This window comes from Oreochromis niloticus, linkage group LG1 (genome assembly GCF_001858045.2).
Source record: "Oreochromis niloticus isolate F11D_XX linkage group LG1, O_niloticus_UMD_NMBU, whole genome shotgun sequence".
In the NCBI taxonomy this organism is placed as follows: domain Eukaryota; kingdom Metazoa; phylum Chordata; class Actinopteri; order Cichliformes; family Cichlidae; genus Oreochromis; species Oreochromis niloticus.
The window spans coordinates 25,324,317-25,342,887 of record NC_031965.2 but is presented as its reverse complement, the minus strand read 5'-3'; the positions used below and the strand labels follow the sequence as shown (position 1 = coordinate 25,342,887).

The 18,571-nt window shown below is 39.2% G+C and overlaps 2 protein-coding genes across 3 annotated transcripts; one reads left to right on the top strand and one right to left on the bottom strand.

Moving 5' to 3' along the window:
* The first annotated feature begins 381 nt into the window (after positions 1-381).
* pbld (phenazine biosynthesis like protein domain containing) lies at positions 382-5,687 on the top strand. The gene is made up of 10 exons (XM_003454466.5): positions 382-564; positions 958-1,057; positions 3,379-3,477; positions 3,662-3,771; positions 3,925-3,954; positions 4,065-4,153; positions 4,402-4,493; positions 4,882-4,965; positions 5,103-5,165; positions 5,254-5,687. Exons 1-10 carry the CDS (start codon positions 481-483, stop codon positions 5,364-5,366), a joined length of 864 nt encoding a protein of 287 aa, XP_003454514.1. The 5' UTR covers positions 382-480; the 3' UTR covers positions 5,367-5,687.
* On the bottom strand, positions 5,290-16,591 carry dna2 (DNA replication helicase/nuclease 2). 2 transcript variants are annotated; one of them, XM_005458927.4, is made up of 25 exons: positions 16,140-16,591; positions 15,903-15,968; positions 14,749-15,682; positions 14,369-14,477; positions 13,887-14,036; positions 13,449-13,632; positions 13,100-13,248; positions 12,754-12,876; positions 12,247-12,487; positions 12,043-12,157; positions 11,737-11,893; positions 11,448-11,636; positions 10,811-11,053; positions 10,597-10,710; positions 10,359-10,468; positions 10,007-10,116; positions 9,765-9,893; positions 9,472-9,564; positions 9,129-9,322; positions 8,905-8,994; positions 7,896-8,109; positions 7,630-7,719; positions 7,289-7,474; positions 7,053-7,199; positions 5,290-6,874 (listed from the first exon to the last, which is right to left on the bottom strand). In XM_005458927.4, exons 1-25 carry the CDS (start codon positions 16,167-16,169, stop codon positions 6,821-6,823), a joined length of 4,221 nt encoding a protein of 1,406 aa, XP_005458984.1. In that variant the 5' UTR covers positions 16,170-16,591; the 3' UTR covers positions 5,290-6,820. The 2 variants fall into 2 exon arrangements, with proteins under 2 accessions (XP_005458984.1, XP_019214957.1); XM_019359412.2 differs by having other exon boundaries at positions 12,247-12,484; positions 16,140-16,590.
* Positions 16,592-18,571: the final 1,980 nt, after the last annotated feature.

The window sequence follows — 18,571 nt, the reverse complement described above, 5'->3', positions numbered from 1 at the left end:
ATATTATATGATATTTATGATATATTGTAATAACGTGATATTGTGTTGTTCAAACGTCAAAAGTATATTGTACAAACATGAAAAGTATCTTGTTAGAACAATAAACTTTTCACGTTATAACGTGATATACTTCTATTTTTCTTTTGCCTGGGTGGCAGCTCTACGCTTCCGTAGTGGTTATTGTCAAATAACTACAGTTAAGTGATTATGTTAAGGGGTAAAGTTTGTAGTCTTAGACACATACTCATTCTACTACAGTCGCAAACCGGTTATGTCTAAATGTGACTAAAACGAGTGGAAAATAGGATCGGCTGCAGGGAGAGAAAAAAAAAACAAAAAACAAAAAAACACATGCAGAGGGAGGGTCAAAAGTCCATCCACAGCAGTGCGTGCGGACCCTATCCTTTCCATCAAAAACCGTGCTGAAGGAAGGAGGCTCTTAACTTCCAAGCCATTTTCGTCTTCTTTCGCTCATCTACAATGGAGATACCAGTGTTCACGCTAGATGCCTTCACCAATTTACCGTTCAAGGGAAACCCAGCGGCAGTTTGTCCACTTCAGCATGTGAGTAAGAATATTTAGGTCAAAGCTTAATATTTAGTCTGGCGCTATGGCGGCCTGCATCGCTTCTTCGCACAAGTGCAGACCAGAAACCAAATTCTTTCTGCAAAACAAACTCGACAAGATGTGTTTTTAAAGGTATTTTAACTCAAACAATCTTTTGTAAATTAAACCATGAAAATGAAAGTGGTTTGCTGCATTCCCCTGAAAACTTTACGATCACACAAGAACTGAATAAGACACATCAGCCTGCTGCTTCTAATTAACTTATTTAGTTGTTTATTCATTTTCAGTGAGCAAATTCCTCTGTTTGTCTGCCAGAAGCTTACAATCATTAGCTGGTCAAAGCAGCTCAGGACACTATCATTTGCTCGTCAAATCATGTGTTTCTAACAGGAGCTGAGTGATGACTTGTATCACAAGTTAGCAGCAGAGATGAACCTCTCAGAAACGGCTTTCATCACCAGGATTAATCCCTCTGATAGCTTTACTACAGGTACGTCTGTTTTAATACAGATCACATTTGCTTTGCCAATTCCAAAGCCTCTAAGATTATATTGCTGTAATGGAAAGCTCTCTTTCAAAAGTGTACAGTATGGTGTATGGTTCACATGCTGCTTAAACTTAAAAGTAGCCCCTATAGGTGCAGGATAGAAATTTTTCAATATAAATTAACAAGTTTGTATGAATTTACAGTCATAAGAATGATAATGATAAAGCTTATGTATATCATAGTTGCAAAATGGTTTACAGAAAATAAAACAGTCTGAAATAAAACAACAAAAAATAAAAACATGACAACTTGAATAATATGACAAGTGAAATAAATGAGTCAAGGAAATTGTATGATAGGAAAAAAAGGAGTCACTATTTAAAAAAAAGAAAAGAAAAAAGTTGTGAGGAGTGGTGAAGTATTTGCACAGCTGTGAGGCTCTAAGAGAAAATGCCAGATCTCTTTTTGTAAAGATGTGAGCAGCAGGAACAGTTAGGAAAGTCTGAATCAAGGCCGTGGCTCTGTTAACCAGGTGAGTGAAGTCATGTAAGGCTGTTCAAACAAAGCAAAGTTTAAAATCAATTCTATAGTGAATAAGTCTAATGTAGTGGGAGTAATGTGATCTTGGCTCTTCTCGTCTCTGGCAGCTAAAGTTTGAACAAGGCAGATAAGGGCAGGGACTTGTGGCCGAGCCTTCCATAGAGGGAATTAAAATAGTCCAAATGTGATGAGGAAAAAAAGCCTGGATCAGTCTGCCTGAGATTACAAAAAAAAGTGAAAAAAAGTTTATCCGTAAAAGGACAAATGTACTCAATGAAAGCAAACTGCCCCCCTGAGATAGCTGGTATTAGGATAAAAATTTAGCAAAAAGTTCAGCTTTCAGGTTACTATTAAGGAAATAAATATCTGCTAGTGACCATAGGAAGATGTGACACTGTCACACAATTAAAACTTGTAAGTTTTGCCACAGAGAACAGACATTTAAGGATCAAAATACAGTTAAATTAGAGAAAAATATCTTCAAATCACCACAAAGTCTATTTCATGGCACTTTGTACCTATTGAGAAATGTCAGTTACAAATTTTGGATTGCATAAGAGCATCACAAAAGGTTAGCCTTCAGCAAAATTAAACTAGTGCCATCAGGCAGAATTAAGGACCCAAAACCATTAGCAGGAGCTCATTATTTTTCAAGTTAAGTTTATATGCTCATTAGCTTATGTTTAGAGATCCTTTGCAGTTAAACACACACAGAGCTGCATTTTACTCACTGTGTGCACAAACTGAAAAACACCTGTCCTCAGCAGTCTGTCAGGTAACAATGTTACATTGTATGGAGTCCAAAGAACCGTGCAACAAGCTGTCACAGTGAAAAATGCAGTGTGCAGTTGGTCCAAGAGGAATGCAGGTATTTACACAGAGACAAAGAGGAAGCAGGAACAGATACAATAAGTTTAACTTCAGATGTAAAAATGTGACTTTTGAAAAATACTCTAAATTATATTTGCTGAGAAAGGAGAGAAAAAAAACAAAACAAAACAGGCTGAGCCCATATTAGAGGGAATTACAATAGTCCAAATGTAATAAGATGAAAGAATATGACTTTTTAAAGTGAACCTGTTATTTAAATTAAATAAGTAAAAAGTGAACCCAAACCATGGCAGTAAGAGTTCAGTATTCTTCTTGTAATTTGCCAAAAATATCATCTGACATTTGCAGTTATCTGCTGACACACAGATGTTGTTTTCTAGAGCCATCTCCCACATTTTTTTCCTCATCTCCCACAATTTAATTACTTCCAGTTATGAGCCGCTTCTCTGTGTCCCCTTTTGACTCCACTGACAGAGTCCAACACCACAAGCATGCTTAAAAATGAATCATCACAGCATGCTGTATGTTTGCTTTTAGTTTACTTTGCTACTTTTTCAGTGTGAAAACTACAAACAAGAAATACTCAGAGCACAAACCTCGGCTTAGACCGCTCACTCTCTGGGCAGTATTTACTTTAATAGCATTGTATTTTGTATACATCCCTTTAATAATGTCTTTACCTTGAAGGGCAGGTCATAGGTCAAATGTGACATGTTTTAAATCTTTACAGTACTTTTATATACGTTGACAACACACCACACTTTTAAGAATGATGGTTTCTAAATTATAAGGCTTTTTGTCAATCTTTAACCACTAATTCACTAAGTTGACCTTGAAGACCTTTGTGGATGTAAGCCAATTACTGACATTATTATCTACACAGCCTAACTTTGTGTATTTGAAACTAAAACCAAAACAAAATTGAAAAAAAGTCTTAAATGTGTGATTAACAGGATCAAGATTCCGCCTTCGATGGTTTACACCAACCACTGAAGTCAATCTGTGCGGTCATGCCACTCTGGCCTCTGCAGCAGTGCTGTTCCAATACAACAGTAAGATGCAACATTTACACATAAAAATGTTTTTCCAAAAAAAGAAAAAGTGACACTATGGTGCACTAGAAAAGGCTGCTGGAGCTATTTTCTTTAGAGATGCCTGTACCGCACAATGCAGCTGACTGCAAGAAAGAGCAAAGAGGTGCCAGCATATAACCATGTAATGGATGTTTTCCTTCAGAAAATGTAAATCCCACCCTGGTGTTTGAGACCAAGAGTGGAGATCTGTGCGTCACCCAGAAGGAGGAAGGGTACATCATGGACTTTCCTCTGAACCCCCCCACACGACAGGTAAAATAAACTTTTCCTCTTTAGTTATATGAACACTTTCATCAAATCCTGTAATGTAACAAAAAAAAAAAAAGAAGAAGAAAAAAAAAAAAAAGGTTCTTTTATGAAGAGTGTATGTAAAATGGCTTTCTTTCTGAACTCCTTTTATTTCAGGATCCCAACGACTTCAGAGGTACCATCAAGGTCAGAAATCACATTTTTGTGAACAGTTTGTTAAAGTGTAGCTACATTCCTGTGTGTGTGTGTGTCTGAGTGTGTTCAGCTAAGTCTCTGCCTTTACATGTGTGACACAGGCAGCAGTGGGAAACCTCCCAGTTCAGGAAGTTTATCTGTGCAACAACACCAAGAAGCTGCTGATTCGACTGGCTGACAGCTGTGACACGTTAGTTAAAAAAACAACAACAAAAAAAAAAACTTGGCTTGTTGCCAAATTGAAAGGAATCTCAATCATGGTCCTGTTGTTCATGAAATCTTAAACATTTGTTGAGCAACAACAATCAGTTGTATTTCTCAGGCTCCCAGGTAGTGGGGCTTATTCATATGTTTGAAGGCCAAACAAATAATCAAGCAACTAGCCTTCTACACCCACTCATCACATTTTGTGATGTGCTTTTCGTGTGTCATCTCCAGCTCCATGCTTACCCATCTGAAAGTTGACGGTGTGGCTCTTCAGAATAGTGAGAGAAGTGGAAGAGTCAGAGCTGTCGTCGTCACCATGAAAGGTAATCGGAGCTGTGCATTTCGTAGAGTTGTATACCTGCTGGATCAGACCACATGTAGCAATTCCATTGAATTGAAGACGTAACAGTCAATGCTTCCCTTTAAGAATAAACCAAAGGAAACCCAACATGAAGTGTTTAAGTGAGGTGTTGTCCCACCTTGCACCATCAGAAAAGCTTCAATGCTGCTCTGTTGGAGGGATGAACAGCACTCTGCTAAAAACATTCCCTCATTTGGTATTTTAATGATGATTGTGATGAAGAGCACAGTCCTTTGCCATCACCATCCTGTGGACTCGTTTGTTGCTCATTTTAATTTGTATAACAGCATTCACTGAATGTTTCTGCCGACAAACATTAAATATCAAACACTGCTAAAATGTGGAAACAGGATCACCAGACTGCCAGCCAGGATATGACTTCTACTCCAGAAACTTTGCTCCATGGGTTGGCATCCCTGAGGATCCTGTCACTGGTAAGATGATTGCCCTTCACTAATATGTAATCTATAGTTATTATTCATCAAATAACATAATTCTGACCATTTTTGTGTGTCTAAAAACATTTACATTTACAAAGTGTTAAACTATTCCTGCTTATGTGCTCTGGCAGGATCTGCCCACACAGTCCTAGGCAGCTACTGGTCTGACAAACTAGGAAAGAAGAAATTGCTGGGTACGTATTACTAATGTGTCATTTATCTGATAACGGATGTTGTGTTCCACTTTTATCCATTATCAATCGGCTTATTGTGTCTGTGCAGCTTACCAGTGCTCTAGTCGTGGCGGCGAGCTGGAACTTGAAGTGAGAGATGATGGAAGAATCAACATAGCTGGACAGACCGTCACTATTCTGCAGGGAACAATCAAACTATAGGCGGAGACACATCTAAGAAGACAGTGACCGATCACATCAGTTGTGTTCCTGCAGATAGACACTTTATGGCTCTTGAATAAAAATGAGATGGTTCAAATAAAAAACAAAAAACAAAAAAAAACATTTAAGTCCTGACTGATCAATCCTGAAATGATTCAGCTGACAAACATACTGTAGGCTTTGTTAGGATTTCTATCATTTATTCATAACATTACAGCAAAAAAAAAAAATTTACAACCAAAAGATTTAAAATGGTAAAAACAGAAACACAAGAACAAAGCAGGTAAAATCAGAAGAGTCACAGCCTTGTGGTTGGGAGAATTTTTCACATTTGCTGCTTAATAATGAATGGGGTTCAATAAAATTAAGTACAGCTGATATGGATTAAACTGGTAAAAATGATACTGTGCAGATTTGTTTTGATCCTAAATAATGTTTTAGTACATATTCCTGAAATTAAAAGTCATCATGATGACATGTTCTTTTGTATAATCTGTTCCTGCACAGATGTAGTTCTGCCATCTGACTCATACAGGTTTTTACTAAGAAAACAATGGAATAAACTTAGTTTTTCTAGCTGCAGACAAGTGTAGTGATTCCCACTGATATAATTAAGTTCTTTTAAAGTTAACATTTCTGGTTAAATACTATAGCTCTATCATAGGAAACAGGAAATGACACTATACCTCTAAAAGAGAGCTGGAGGATGTCACATACACATGACGATGGATGTCGTCATATTGCTTTTTAGTTTGTTTTATGCTAAAGACTGGGCTAGTTTCACACTGACAGACATGTATGAGCTTATCTGGCTGTGAAAGCTGTCCCCACCCTTTCACAGCGGGAAGTTTTCTATGCTTTAAGTACCAAAAGTCAAACCTAAAATGTTCTCAGTGTTGAGATTGAGGTATCTGATGAAAAGTATTTGAACATTCTGACAAAACTGAGGTTTATGCATCACATTTTAAACTATCATAGTGACACAGCAACATATTTTAACTGTAAGACCAACTTAAAGATTCAGTACAATTGTGTATGCAACCCTTTCAGCTGGTCCGTCTCAGTACCTTGTTTCATAGCACGCACAATAACGGAAACCTTTAAAACTGCGGTGCTTTAAGAGTGTCGAATTAAAAACTGGCCAACGCACGAGCCCCGGCAGCTGGCCATCTATTGATCTACAAAAATATACAAAAGATTCAGAATTTCACACAAACAGGAACATCAACATTGTCAGTAGCACTCATAACATTGTTCTTTAGTTGAGGTCTTATTTCTATTACTGCAGACCGTTTGATCTTCAGGAGACTTCAAGTATTCGGTTTTAAAAAGAGACATTCTGCCTCTTCTAGGTCATTTAGGTCTCTGCACAGTTGAGGTGAATGATAACCATGTGCTCCTCCACTGAGACATACACACGAGCTGATACACCTTCATGGCCTCTTAGAATTCTCTCACAGGTCCATGCTGGGTAAGGCCTTGTGGGCAGCTGATGGGAGCTGGATAATGTGAAGTAAGAGTTCAGGAAAAGAGACAGAAGTCAAAGACAAACTGTGGGAACTTTGGTGACCTGCTGTTAAAAATAAATCACTAGAATTATTTATAACAGTGTTCAGGTTAAAGTCAAATTTCTACTGAAAGTGAAGAACGCGTAACGGTAGAACCAAAACCTATTTTAAAGGATATCATGTTCTCTTGTTGAAGATGGTTGAGAAGTTTCTCCACTGGTGTGTAGCGTCGTAGCGTTGTGGCCGAGCCCACCATCAGCAGCTTGTGTTTGGCGCGGGTAATGGCTACATTCAGGCGACGCCAGTCCTTTAACAGCTCTCCTAACTTTAAATAGACACGGAAGAAAGGCTCGGGTCAGGTTTCCATTCACTCGCTTACATGAGAAAAAAGGCGATGAGAAGAGAAGGACTTACGTTTCCTTCCTCTGCAGTGCTCCTCACAAAAGAAAGAATAATCAGACTTTTGTCCCGTCCTTGGTATCTATCCACTGTGTTCACCTCCACGCCAGTGAATGCAGGCGACTGCAGCAGAGCCAGAATTGTCTTTAACTGCTGCCTGTAGGGGGCGATAACACCAATATCGCTGGGCTTACACCCTGCCTAAAAACAAAATGAGTAACCGTGGATTAAAATGAGTACCAACTACCACTAATTGATATAACGTTTAAACTTTCTATTATTAACTATGGAGAATTATATTAAAATAGGTAATTCATTATGTCTTAAGTAGCTCATAAACTTGGAAACCGGTGTACTTTTATCAGAAGCGAAAGCAGAGTGTGTATGAGGGCAGCTTCGGTGTGATTGCTTATTCCTCCCTGCTCCACTGATTCTAGCGCAGGCACCTGAAATGAACCAGTAGAAATGAAGACAATCAAACATTTCCCTCACACAACAGGTCTGTCAGATGTGATTAAACTAAACAAACTTAAAAAAACAAAAGTGTCACACACAATAACCCAATCTTATTTTAATTACTTTTTTTCAGTTAGTGTACCTGCTTTAGTTTATGTTTACTAACCATCGAGCAGTCCAGGAAGCAAACAGGATTGCTCGGCAACAGTGTAGACTGTATCCACGACAGGTCATGCTGGGGATGAGCCTCAGAGTACGAACTCAGCTCAGACTGGACAGACAGCAGGAAGGGCAGAGTGAGCAGCGCTGTGGCTGTCCTCTCTGAGCCACACTCCAGCCGGCCGTCATACATCAGAGAGTTACTGAGAGACATGATCTGCCTAAAAAGATAAGAGAGACACGCATGTCATGGTCTGGATATACCTGTGGCTGTCACCAAGATTATAATCAACTAAAAACTAAACTTTTCAAAACACACAAAAACCAAACAAACAAAAACATGAAAGCAAATGATTTTGTGAACTTGGAAAATGAAATAAAATGAAATTTTTTTTTTTTTTTTAAAAAAGGAGGAAAAATCCTTAAGTGTGGTATGTGTTATGGTAAAAATGTCTTACATCTTGCCTGATGTGGCATTAATGGATGTGTTTATTGAGACTGAGTCACTGCTTTCTAATAATTCGTTAAACAATTCATTTATTGAAATATCTATGCTGATTTTTCCTCAGTTTTGCATCTCACATATCTCCTTTATACAATAATAATTAAAGCCACTAATACCTAAACTAATAAAAACTCAACTAAAACTAAACATTTTCAAATAATAAAAACACTGGCGACCACCAGTGCAACCCCTCAGGCTCCTAGTAGACACACCTAAGGTATCAATTTCAAAATCTTGTGTCACCTTATTCTTAAGTTAACAATTCCACAAACCTGGGTGTCCACACAACACCCCATCAGTATTTTACGGCTGAGGGGTGGCAATAATTAGCTAATGAATCATGCTGACACATTAATAAAATCCAGCTGGATTATTTATTGTACGTGACCGATTATCACTTAGTAACATGGAAAACCCCCCCAAAAAAGAGCAGCATGGGTTTAAAGGCTCTGCTTAGATTTCAGAAAACCAGATTAACAAAGCATGCAGTGTTATCTTGGATGTAGATTACCTGTTCATTCGGTACTGTACGTTGAGTTGTACCACTGCTTCACTATGCAGCTCTAGTCGCTTAAATAAACTTTCATCCATCCCAAGCGACCTAAAGGACCAAAAAAAACCCCCAAATAAATAAAACATTCTCACTCAACCCAACAGATTCCCTAAATGCTGAATCTTCTCTGAGCAGTGACCCTGTAAATGAGCTGTATGTTATTATGGAAACAGATATTTGACCTGGCTTCATGGTTTTGCACTATTGGTGGGAGCTGTTGATGGTCTCCCACCAGGACAAATCTCTTGGCGTAGAACAAAGGTCCCAGGCAGATAGGCTGGCTGATCTGTGACGCCTCATCCACAATGCAGAAATCAAAGCGGCGTCGAGTAAAAATAGGATGCTTGATGCCCATACAAGTAGTTGCCACTATCAGCTGGAAAGATAGAAGAACAGCAAGGCTTGGCTAACCATACGGCAAAAACACAAAACAAAAAAACGAGTCTGAAAGGATAATGCAATGATGATGGCAGTTTATTTAAAATCAGTGAATGTTGGATTTGTTTCCAAAAACTAACTCCTCACTTCTTTGTTATAAAGCTGCTCCAGGTCTGATAGTGTGTGAACCCCCTTCTTCCTCACACTTTCTTCTGTGTATGGCAGGATGTCTGGATGAACCTGCAGAGAACCAAAAATAAAAAAATGAAAGACTACCAGTTTTATTACCACATTATGTCGATAACATTTAATAGCTTTAAGTTTTAGTGCAAATATGAGAAACCGAATCAACTTTACTTAACAGCACAAATCAGTACAAAAAGAAAGTTTATTGCAGTATAAAAAAATTTGGGCATCTAACAGCGTCAAAGATATCGCACCTTCTGTCCCTGACCCAGACGCAGAAAACCAACTCGGAAACGTTTAAGCTTCAGAAGGATGTTATCAACAGCAGAGTGGGTGTAGCTGGTCAGCAACACACTAAAACCACACGCATGCAGGATACGAACCTAAGAAGAAAAGTGAGGAGGACACAAGGACCAAGGTCACAGTCACAGTTGGTCTTACAGCACGCACAAAACGTTGATTTTTGGTTAAAACAAGTTAATAGTGTGGTGGTTACCAGGGTGCAGATGGTTGTGGTTTTGCCTGTGCCAGGCATGCCGACCACCAGTGTGTAGTCTTTAGATAACAACACCTTCTTCATGGCCTGTTTCTGGGGTTTGTTGAGACCTACACAGCAACACAAATTCATCAGTTTTTCAAAGCTTCAAATACTTATGTATGAAACTGAAATTTGAACACCTGTGCAGTGTTGCTAACAATGTGCTTATAAAAACACATTTTTTTGAATCCGCTTATTAATAAAAATCTATGTATATGTTTTGATCTACGTCATAGTAGCAAAATGTAAAACAAAACTGAACCTTTAAAAAGGATAAAATAAATTAAAAGCAACATGAGAGATGAGTTACCTTTGAGGATGTCGGCCACAGTGTCCTTAGCCTCCCTGGGCAAAACAGAGCTGAGGTTGGAGATGAACTCTGGAGCTTGAAGGTCGATGACCAACTCCCTCAGACGATCACTGCACACAGTAAAAACTTCTCATTCATACAAGAAATACCAAGCGTAAAATGTGTGAAGTCATCATTTGTATTAAGTCACCTAAATGTTGTACAATCATAACTTCATATTTCATCTTACTGTCCCCACCTGTCCTGAGAGTTTTCCATCAGTTTGGAGAGATTGGTGAGGTGGGTGCTGAAGCCCACCACACCTTCATCCCCATCCAGTCGAAATGTCACACCCCTGAACTTCGACAGGTCCCTTTAAAACACATTCAACAGCAAAACAGGTGAAAAATCAGGTAGCTGAGCTTATCTGTGTCATCTAAAGACCAGCAACTCACTGCCCCTTTATTCCTAACCTGTCCAGTGTGCAGCTGATTGCAGTCTGGCTGACCTCACACAGGTAACCTGTTGCCAAGCCAACAAGGCGACCCTCCAGGTCGCTAACGACAATGCGATCCCTGCTGGAGAGACTGCTGTTGGTCAAACCTTGCTGCGAAGCAACATGACTGCGGTGGAAACGATGAAGGAAAACGCCTTCAGACTGAGCTATCACTGGTCCGCTGAGCTGCAGGTTCCCTGCGCAGCTCCCGCTCTTCTCGCTGGAAACACAAGCCAAGGTAAACAAAGTATTCAGAACTATAACAAGGGAATTTAAGCAAATAACTTATTTATTTTTACACAGTGAAGCAGTTGTCTTCATTCACAACCTCTGAGTTTTTTGATTATGCTGAACTTTAAGAGGAAAGAGCAAGTTTGCTGTCTCTGTTTGCTTTTCCTTCCTCTCTTGCCCTTATCATGGTCACCCCACATGGTCAGCAGATGGCCACCCTCCCAGAGCCTGGTTCTACTTCTCTCATATATAATAGTTTTGTTTCTTCTTACAGTGTTCTCATGTTGTTACATTTAAAATAAAATATGGTAAATTTTAACTCAACATCTTGATAAAACCAAAGACTATCAGCATATCTGTTGTTTGAAGGTCTGGCTTCATACCTTTCCTCAACCGTCTGAAGCCACACACGCTTTCGGCTGTTTCTAGTCTCCATGGTGACAGACTCCAAGCAGCAGAGAAGCAGCCAGTGGGAAAAATAGTTAAGATGAGGCAATGTCAGGTGGCCAGTCTCCTGCTGTATAAATTCATGTATAACATCTTCAGTGACTGCAGAGCTACGATCCACAGCCCTGAAAAGTAAAGGAGATGAAGCAAGAAGGACAGAAGTTGAAGATTTTTATAAAAATTTTGACACTTGCTTTCCTTCAACACAAGGAAAAAAAGGCTTACCTCTCATATAAGGCACAGTTTCTCTTTTGAGGACAGTACTGGCAGGTTTGTCTGTTGGTCAGTATGTCCGGCAGCCTGGAGAGGCAGCTTCGTTCAGCCTCTTTCTCCACACAGCTGTGAATGTGATGTACCAAAGTGTTCCTTAGCTTCAGCAGCTCTGCCATGAACAAAGAGTTTTAGCAATAAATGTGATAATTTGGTCTTATTTTGCAAAATGCATAATTTTTCCAAGTTTCTCTACTTTTGAATCTTTTCATGTGAATTTCGCTCAGGTTGGTTGGTACATGAAGCGTCGGCATACGGTACCTCTGCGGTCCATGTGGCTGGGTGCTACAGGGTGCATGTTGCCAGTCTTGAGGTAAAGTAGAAAGCCGGCCTCAGGATTGTATCTCTCCGAGGTCATCAGAGTGTACAGAATCACCTACACACAGAAACACACCTTAGCCTGATTAAAACTGCTTTTTTCATCTGAATCTACTGGTCTGCATATCAGTGTATATGTCAAATAACCTGACTGCGATGCTCTATCGAGTTTGACTCCCTGCCAGTTTTCAGCTCCAGAGGAATGGTCTTTTCTTCCGGAATTCTGTGAAAGCCATTTCGCGGTCTTTGGATTCGAACCCGGGCCGTCACATCGATTTTTCCTTTCAGGCCAAACCTCGGAGACCAAACGTTCTCCTCTATGTCTGCCAGCTCTGTAACAGTAGCGACAGCTCCCGAGTCCTGACACCTACTTGGAGCTCCACCACTGCTAGAAGGCAGAGATGCACAAATAATCAGCATAAAAAAAAAGTGTTGACTGGTGTTAGGCAAGGATTTAATTCAAAGCAGCCATTCTGAAATAAATAGGTAAACAAAAGTGTTAATGAAGTTTCTATCCTACTAAACTGTGGTTAGCTTTACACTGAGCATTAGGTTTATTCCTGCATTGCTGATAACATTTGTGTGTGTGTGTGTGTGTGTGTGTGTGTGTGTGTGTGTGTGTGTGTGTGTGTGTGTGTGTGTATGCATACGTACATTTTAAGGCTGATGGCTTTAGGTGTTTGAGAGTTGAGGTATTCCTTTGCCCAGTGTTCCAGTGAGGGGAGATAATCATGGAGCTCCTGCTTCATCTCTTCCTGAGTTACACCCAAACTGTACCTACAAACACATGCATGACAAAAACAAAGAAGGAACATAAACCAAACATGCAAAATGTCACACGATTAGTGAATTCTGCTCAAACTGACATGGTTATACAGCATTTCTATTTCCATATAGGGGAAAAAATGCATCCTGAAAATGAAAGCTGAATAACTACCCAACAAACAAGTATTCAAACAATCAAATATTGGGCTACAGTGCTAGCATTCTAACCACTTACATATCTCCCAGATATCGAGGACTGTGCAAAGCCTCATCAGCGAGCTTAGACAGCGTCTCCAAAGAAAAATCTTTAGCTGTAGCTGCTCTCTGGAAGACTTCATGGACCATGGTGCCGTTAAGCATTTGCTTGCTGCCACCATCAAAACTCTGCATAAACATAAAACAGAAACATAATGAAGTACATGTGTTCAAAGCAGGATGAACTATATGCACTAAAATCTAATTTCTAACTGTGGTCTTTGAAACAACAAAAAAACCTCACTTAATAATAATTTCTTTTAGTGATACTGCATCACACCATAATCACTAACACATAAAGAATGTTAGAAAAAAGTAGAGCCTTTTACCTTGAACATATCTCCCAGCACCGCACGCCTCATGCAGCGGATGGAGCTGGAGATGCTGGTACCTGAGATGAGGCTATCAGGTAGTAAAACCAGAAAGCCCTGCTCCCTGTCCACTAACCAGGATCCACCATCAGAGCGGCCCTCCAGATGCACCACATCACCAGGACGAACAGGTGTCATCTCCCTGGGAACACCCAAGGAAAAATCATTTTATATGAATTATAAAACGGAGTGAAGTGAATAATGATGCAAGAGTGTACAGTTACACTGTTCTTCAATGATCATGCACTGTATAAATGTAACAACTTAAAATCCACAGGAAAAAAACAAACAACACAAATAAAACCACACAGAATAGACAGCAAGTAGTCACATGAATTTCCAGACATACTGGTTTAAAAGTGATAAAATGCTGATAATGTCCAAACACATTATTACCATCCATCTCTGAGCAGACACGTCTCAGCTGGATGTAGAAGCTTGGAGCATGAGATGGTCAGCGTTTTGAGGCCAGGTCTCTCTTCAACATCGATGACCCAGTAACGGTTTTTCGGTCCTCCACAAAGGATTACATGGTCTGGTACTTTACTGTGAGGGCAGAAGGGACTTTTTATCATAAGTGTTCCCATTTTCCTCAGAAAAAAATCTGAATGCACTTGATTCAAACATGTTTTCATGAGCAGAAACAAACTGCAGACAGCAGCATCAGTTTAATCAGGTTTAAGTAAAGAGGACTGTTGCATCAAACTGTCAAATCTCTGCCTGTTTTTTTTAGTAGGTCTGCATAAATACTGATGGTTCTTTTTCATAGGCAATACTAATTATATCACATTAACATCAAATTCTTCAGCCCAAAATCAGATACTTTGTCAGGGCTTCTTCGTCTTTTTTCCAAGTCAGCATTTTGGTGTCTTTCTCACCGGGATTTTTTGGATTTATCCTCCGTCTTCAGACCTTCGTTATGCTCCATCTGCTCTGCAAACCAGCTGTCATCCAGTCGCTCTTCTGTGGGACACGCAGGAGCCGTTCCTGTGTTATAAATTGTTTGTTTTTAGTGTTTTAGCATAAAAAGTAAGTAAGCAGATATTCAAATCAAACTACAAGCAAAGACATGGTAAGGTGTATTGTACTATTTTTTTCTGCTCTTTAAGACTATAAGAAGTTCCAACATTTATAACTCTGGTACAGCCTGGACAGGAGAAAATTTAATTCATTAAAGCATGCTGGGAAGTGCTGTGACACTGCACAATGGTTGCATTTGGCACAGGAAACTATGTGAAAATGAGAGAGCAGGTCATACCGCCATTTTGCTCCTGATCCTGTGTTTTTTGGTCTTCATCTCCAACCTTTTTCGATGTTCTTGTGGTCTCTTTTACGTTTGGGTGAACCTCTCTCTCATTTGAACCTCCCTGCAGTGCAGGTGTGATAGCTTGAGCACTGGTTTCATGCACATGTGCATTAGGAGTGTCCTTTTCCAGACTAGTGTGTAGCTTTCTGCTCATTTTGGCCTCAGCTGCTTTCTGCTCCGCTATAAAAGTAAAACCAGAATCTTGCTCATCACGTTCTTGCTGAGGTTTCTTCTCTTGGCCCAAAGAGAGGGAAGACACAGACTGCGCTGACATTATTGCACTTCTACCATCATTTAAGATCAATTCAGTGCCTCGACTGTGACCCACAGACCTGTCATAACAACCTGCTGAACGTTCAGTGGCTAAGGAGGGTATTTTCTCTGGCTCAGTTATAGAATTTCTTTCTTTCAGGCTTCTACTTATAATCACTGCTCCTGTGGTCAATGGGCTGGTAGTTCTCGGTCTCTTGGCATCATGTGACTCTTCAGGAGGGCTGAACAGTCTTTTCATGGAGCCAGACCATCTATCTTCCCTCTTGGCTTTTCCTCCATCCTTAGCCATTACTTTCCGTAAATTTGGCCCTTTGGAGCGGGGACTGCGACAGACAGGAGACAGCTGGCCGAGGTTTGCCAGGCACACCACCTTCCTGCTGAGGTCCTTCTTAAAGGATGGAGAGCATGTATGCCTGATTTGACTGTTTGGCGTCTCAGGCACAGAGAGTAGAAGATCTGGTGAGGAGGTAAGGAAGTTTTCAAGGTCCCCAAGGACACTCCTCTTTAATGGGGAATGGAGTCTGAACGGAGAGCTTTCACCATCTTTGATTGGAGGCTCAGTCTTGGGCTGGACAGCACCCGTGGTGGATACTTTTGTGGAATTCGGGAAGACCTACAAGCAAAACACTCAATGAGTAATTTAATACACATCTTATACTGCACATGCTATATTAGTTCTTAAAATATTTGACTGAACAGTATATGAATGGAATTGCGTGACCATTATGAACAGATTACTAAGTATCATCATTCTTAATGACCAATAAGGACAATAATTGGTGATATTAATCTATCATCTCTGGTAAGACCTAAAAGAAACAGGACAGTGGTACCTTTAGGTTCTGGGAGGAAAAGAAGGCAGAGATGTGCTTCTGCCCCCCAGGTAAGCCTCGGAGTACCTGAAAGAAACCACAAAGACACCCTTCACACTGGTGACGGTAAAAAAAAAAAAAAAAAAAAGCAACAACATAAACACGACACTGTGGAGCTGTGGATGACTGATGATGCAGCAGCACTAAAACAGGTGTCACAATTAACAGTGACCCATTACTACCATGACAACAACCCACCTCGGCTTTCTTCATTTTCATCCTGTTCATGGCGACAGTTTAAACAGCAGCCAGGTGTTTGAACGCAGCTGCTTCAGGGCGCTTCTTTAATGAGCTGGTGGTTATCCTGTTCTCGGGAGCAGCCTAACCCCAGCAGCCACCGTCACAGTTTCCAGAAGACCGCTCGTTTCACTTAATTTCGACCGACTCTGCATCTCCACCACACCGACATGAATCACTAATGTCCCGGCCACAGTAAACCTTATTGCTCCATTTTTTAAAGAAACAACGGTGCTGGTTCAGCGTTGTCATTCAACTTCTCTGTCTGCCGCTGAGCTTGTTTAAAAGTCTAGCGCGCCAATTTTCAGTTTCGCGGAACGGAAATTACATCTGTGCAGTTCCGCTAGATAAAAGAAAACAACTTTTGGCGGAACAGGAAGTAAAGTGATGAATCATGCTGCCACCCAACGGTTAAAAGCCATACATGAATGACAAAAAAGTAAATCAAAAAAAATTAAAAAAAAATCGAATGTTTGTTTTACGTGAATTAATTTTTTTATTTAATTTTATTAGATATAAAATAAAAATTGCATTGCAAGAGAAATGTCTTTATTTTCTCAGGAAATAGTATCAGAGTGAGTTTGCTTTAAACTACAACATACAGTCTCTGTCAGCTTTTGATCGAGTTTATATACACTTTGCATTTTTATTTACGTTCTTTATTTATTTTTTTTTAAACAAACCTTCTTTTGGTTGCTTTTAGGGAAGGGATGGCAAACTCGTTTTATATTGTTAACTACATAGCTCACTTTGATCTTAAGCGAGCAGAACCAGTGAAAATGCCGTTTCTGACGGTGTAAAAACATTAAACTAACATTTAACATAACATAAAACTCAATATAAGAAAAAGAAGTATTTCTTAGTATTTCTATATGATAAAGAAATGCTGCTGTAGCAAATGAAAGAAACCTGTCAGCACAAACCTTTGGGCTTAAATTGTAGGAAATAAATGTGCAAAATTACTGAAAATTCTGGTAGCTCATTGCCCAGACTGTCCTCTAAATATAAAGCAGAAAAACTTTTTTTCATTCACATAAAGTTTCCAATTTTTATTGTACTGTGGACATTGTCATGTATTTTTTTTAAATCTATCATTTTATTAGTGTAGTGTGAATGGTCTTGAGAGAGGTCTTTATCAGCAGGACTATAAATACAAGTTAAAGTCCAAAATTGCCCTCCTTCACATTTTCCATTGCTGTCCAGTGGATTGGACTGGATTTTTCTTTTAAATTTATTGCACATTTGAATGTTTGAATAGCGAGTAATTGTAACGAGCAGCTATTACAACATGTTATTTTATCAGAGAAGAAACAAAGTTCTAATTTAATGATGCAGACATACATTTAAATCTTGTTGTACTCTTGTGAATCAGTCATAACTATTTAGTACACCAGCTGATTTTGTTTTACTGAAGTGTCTGAAGTCTTTGTGTAAAATCTTACCTTTGACATCCAAATATTTTTGAATATTTGCGCTGCATTCACAGCTTCTAAAACTGCACCGTTATGTTGCCCAAAATATATAACATAAAAAGGCTGATGTGAGGATCATGAATAGGACCATGAATCATTTTCTTCAAGGTTTAAATAGCAACTACTCAAAATGTAAAGTTCAGCAGTCATAGGAAAAGACAGCAGAAACTTCAGACCTGGATGCTTTCTGCAATAAAATAAATGAATTAAGATAAATCATATAAATTGTGAAGGCATTTTAGCAGAAAATGAGCTTTGTCTCACGTTGATAGCTTTAGGAAATCCACACAGCTATGCTGTTTGGATTTAATACACTTCACTCACCTTATTTCCACACGCAGACTGGGAGGTATATTAAAGCATGTGTTGTTTTTCCTTATGCAAATTAAAAAAAAAAGAAAGAAATGTCAAAGACAAAACTATCTCAGGTGCTCTGGGCTGGTGTCATTTCCTGCTCATATGTGGGATCTGAAATACTTTACCCAATAACCCAATAAAAGAAAATCAGGGCACATTTTGTGCTACTTTGACCTTTGTCGACTGCTCATATAACCTTTGTGACTCATCACGTCCATAATAATTCTGGTAATGAATAACTAATTGACCACTACAGTGTGAATACCTCACACAATTAACTTAATTTCACGTGCTTGTGATAAATGTCGCATACACAAAGTTATTGTTATCTTGCCTTACATCAAAAACAATGTTTTTTACTAACAAGAAGCTAACATGCTCGCTCTCTCCCACTCACACAAACGCTTACACAATGAAAGAAGAGTAGATGTTTTGTGCAATTCTCAAATGCAGAGGTATATTTGAATAAAAACATGGTAAACAGAAAAATAATTCAATACACTAAAACAAAAGTTATGTCTAATTAAAACTCCAAACAGAGTTAGTTTAATAGAGTAAGCTTTC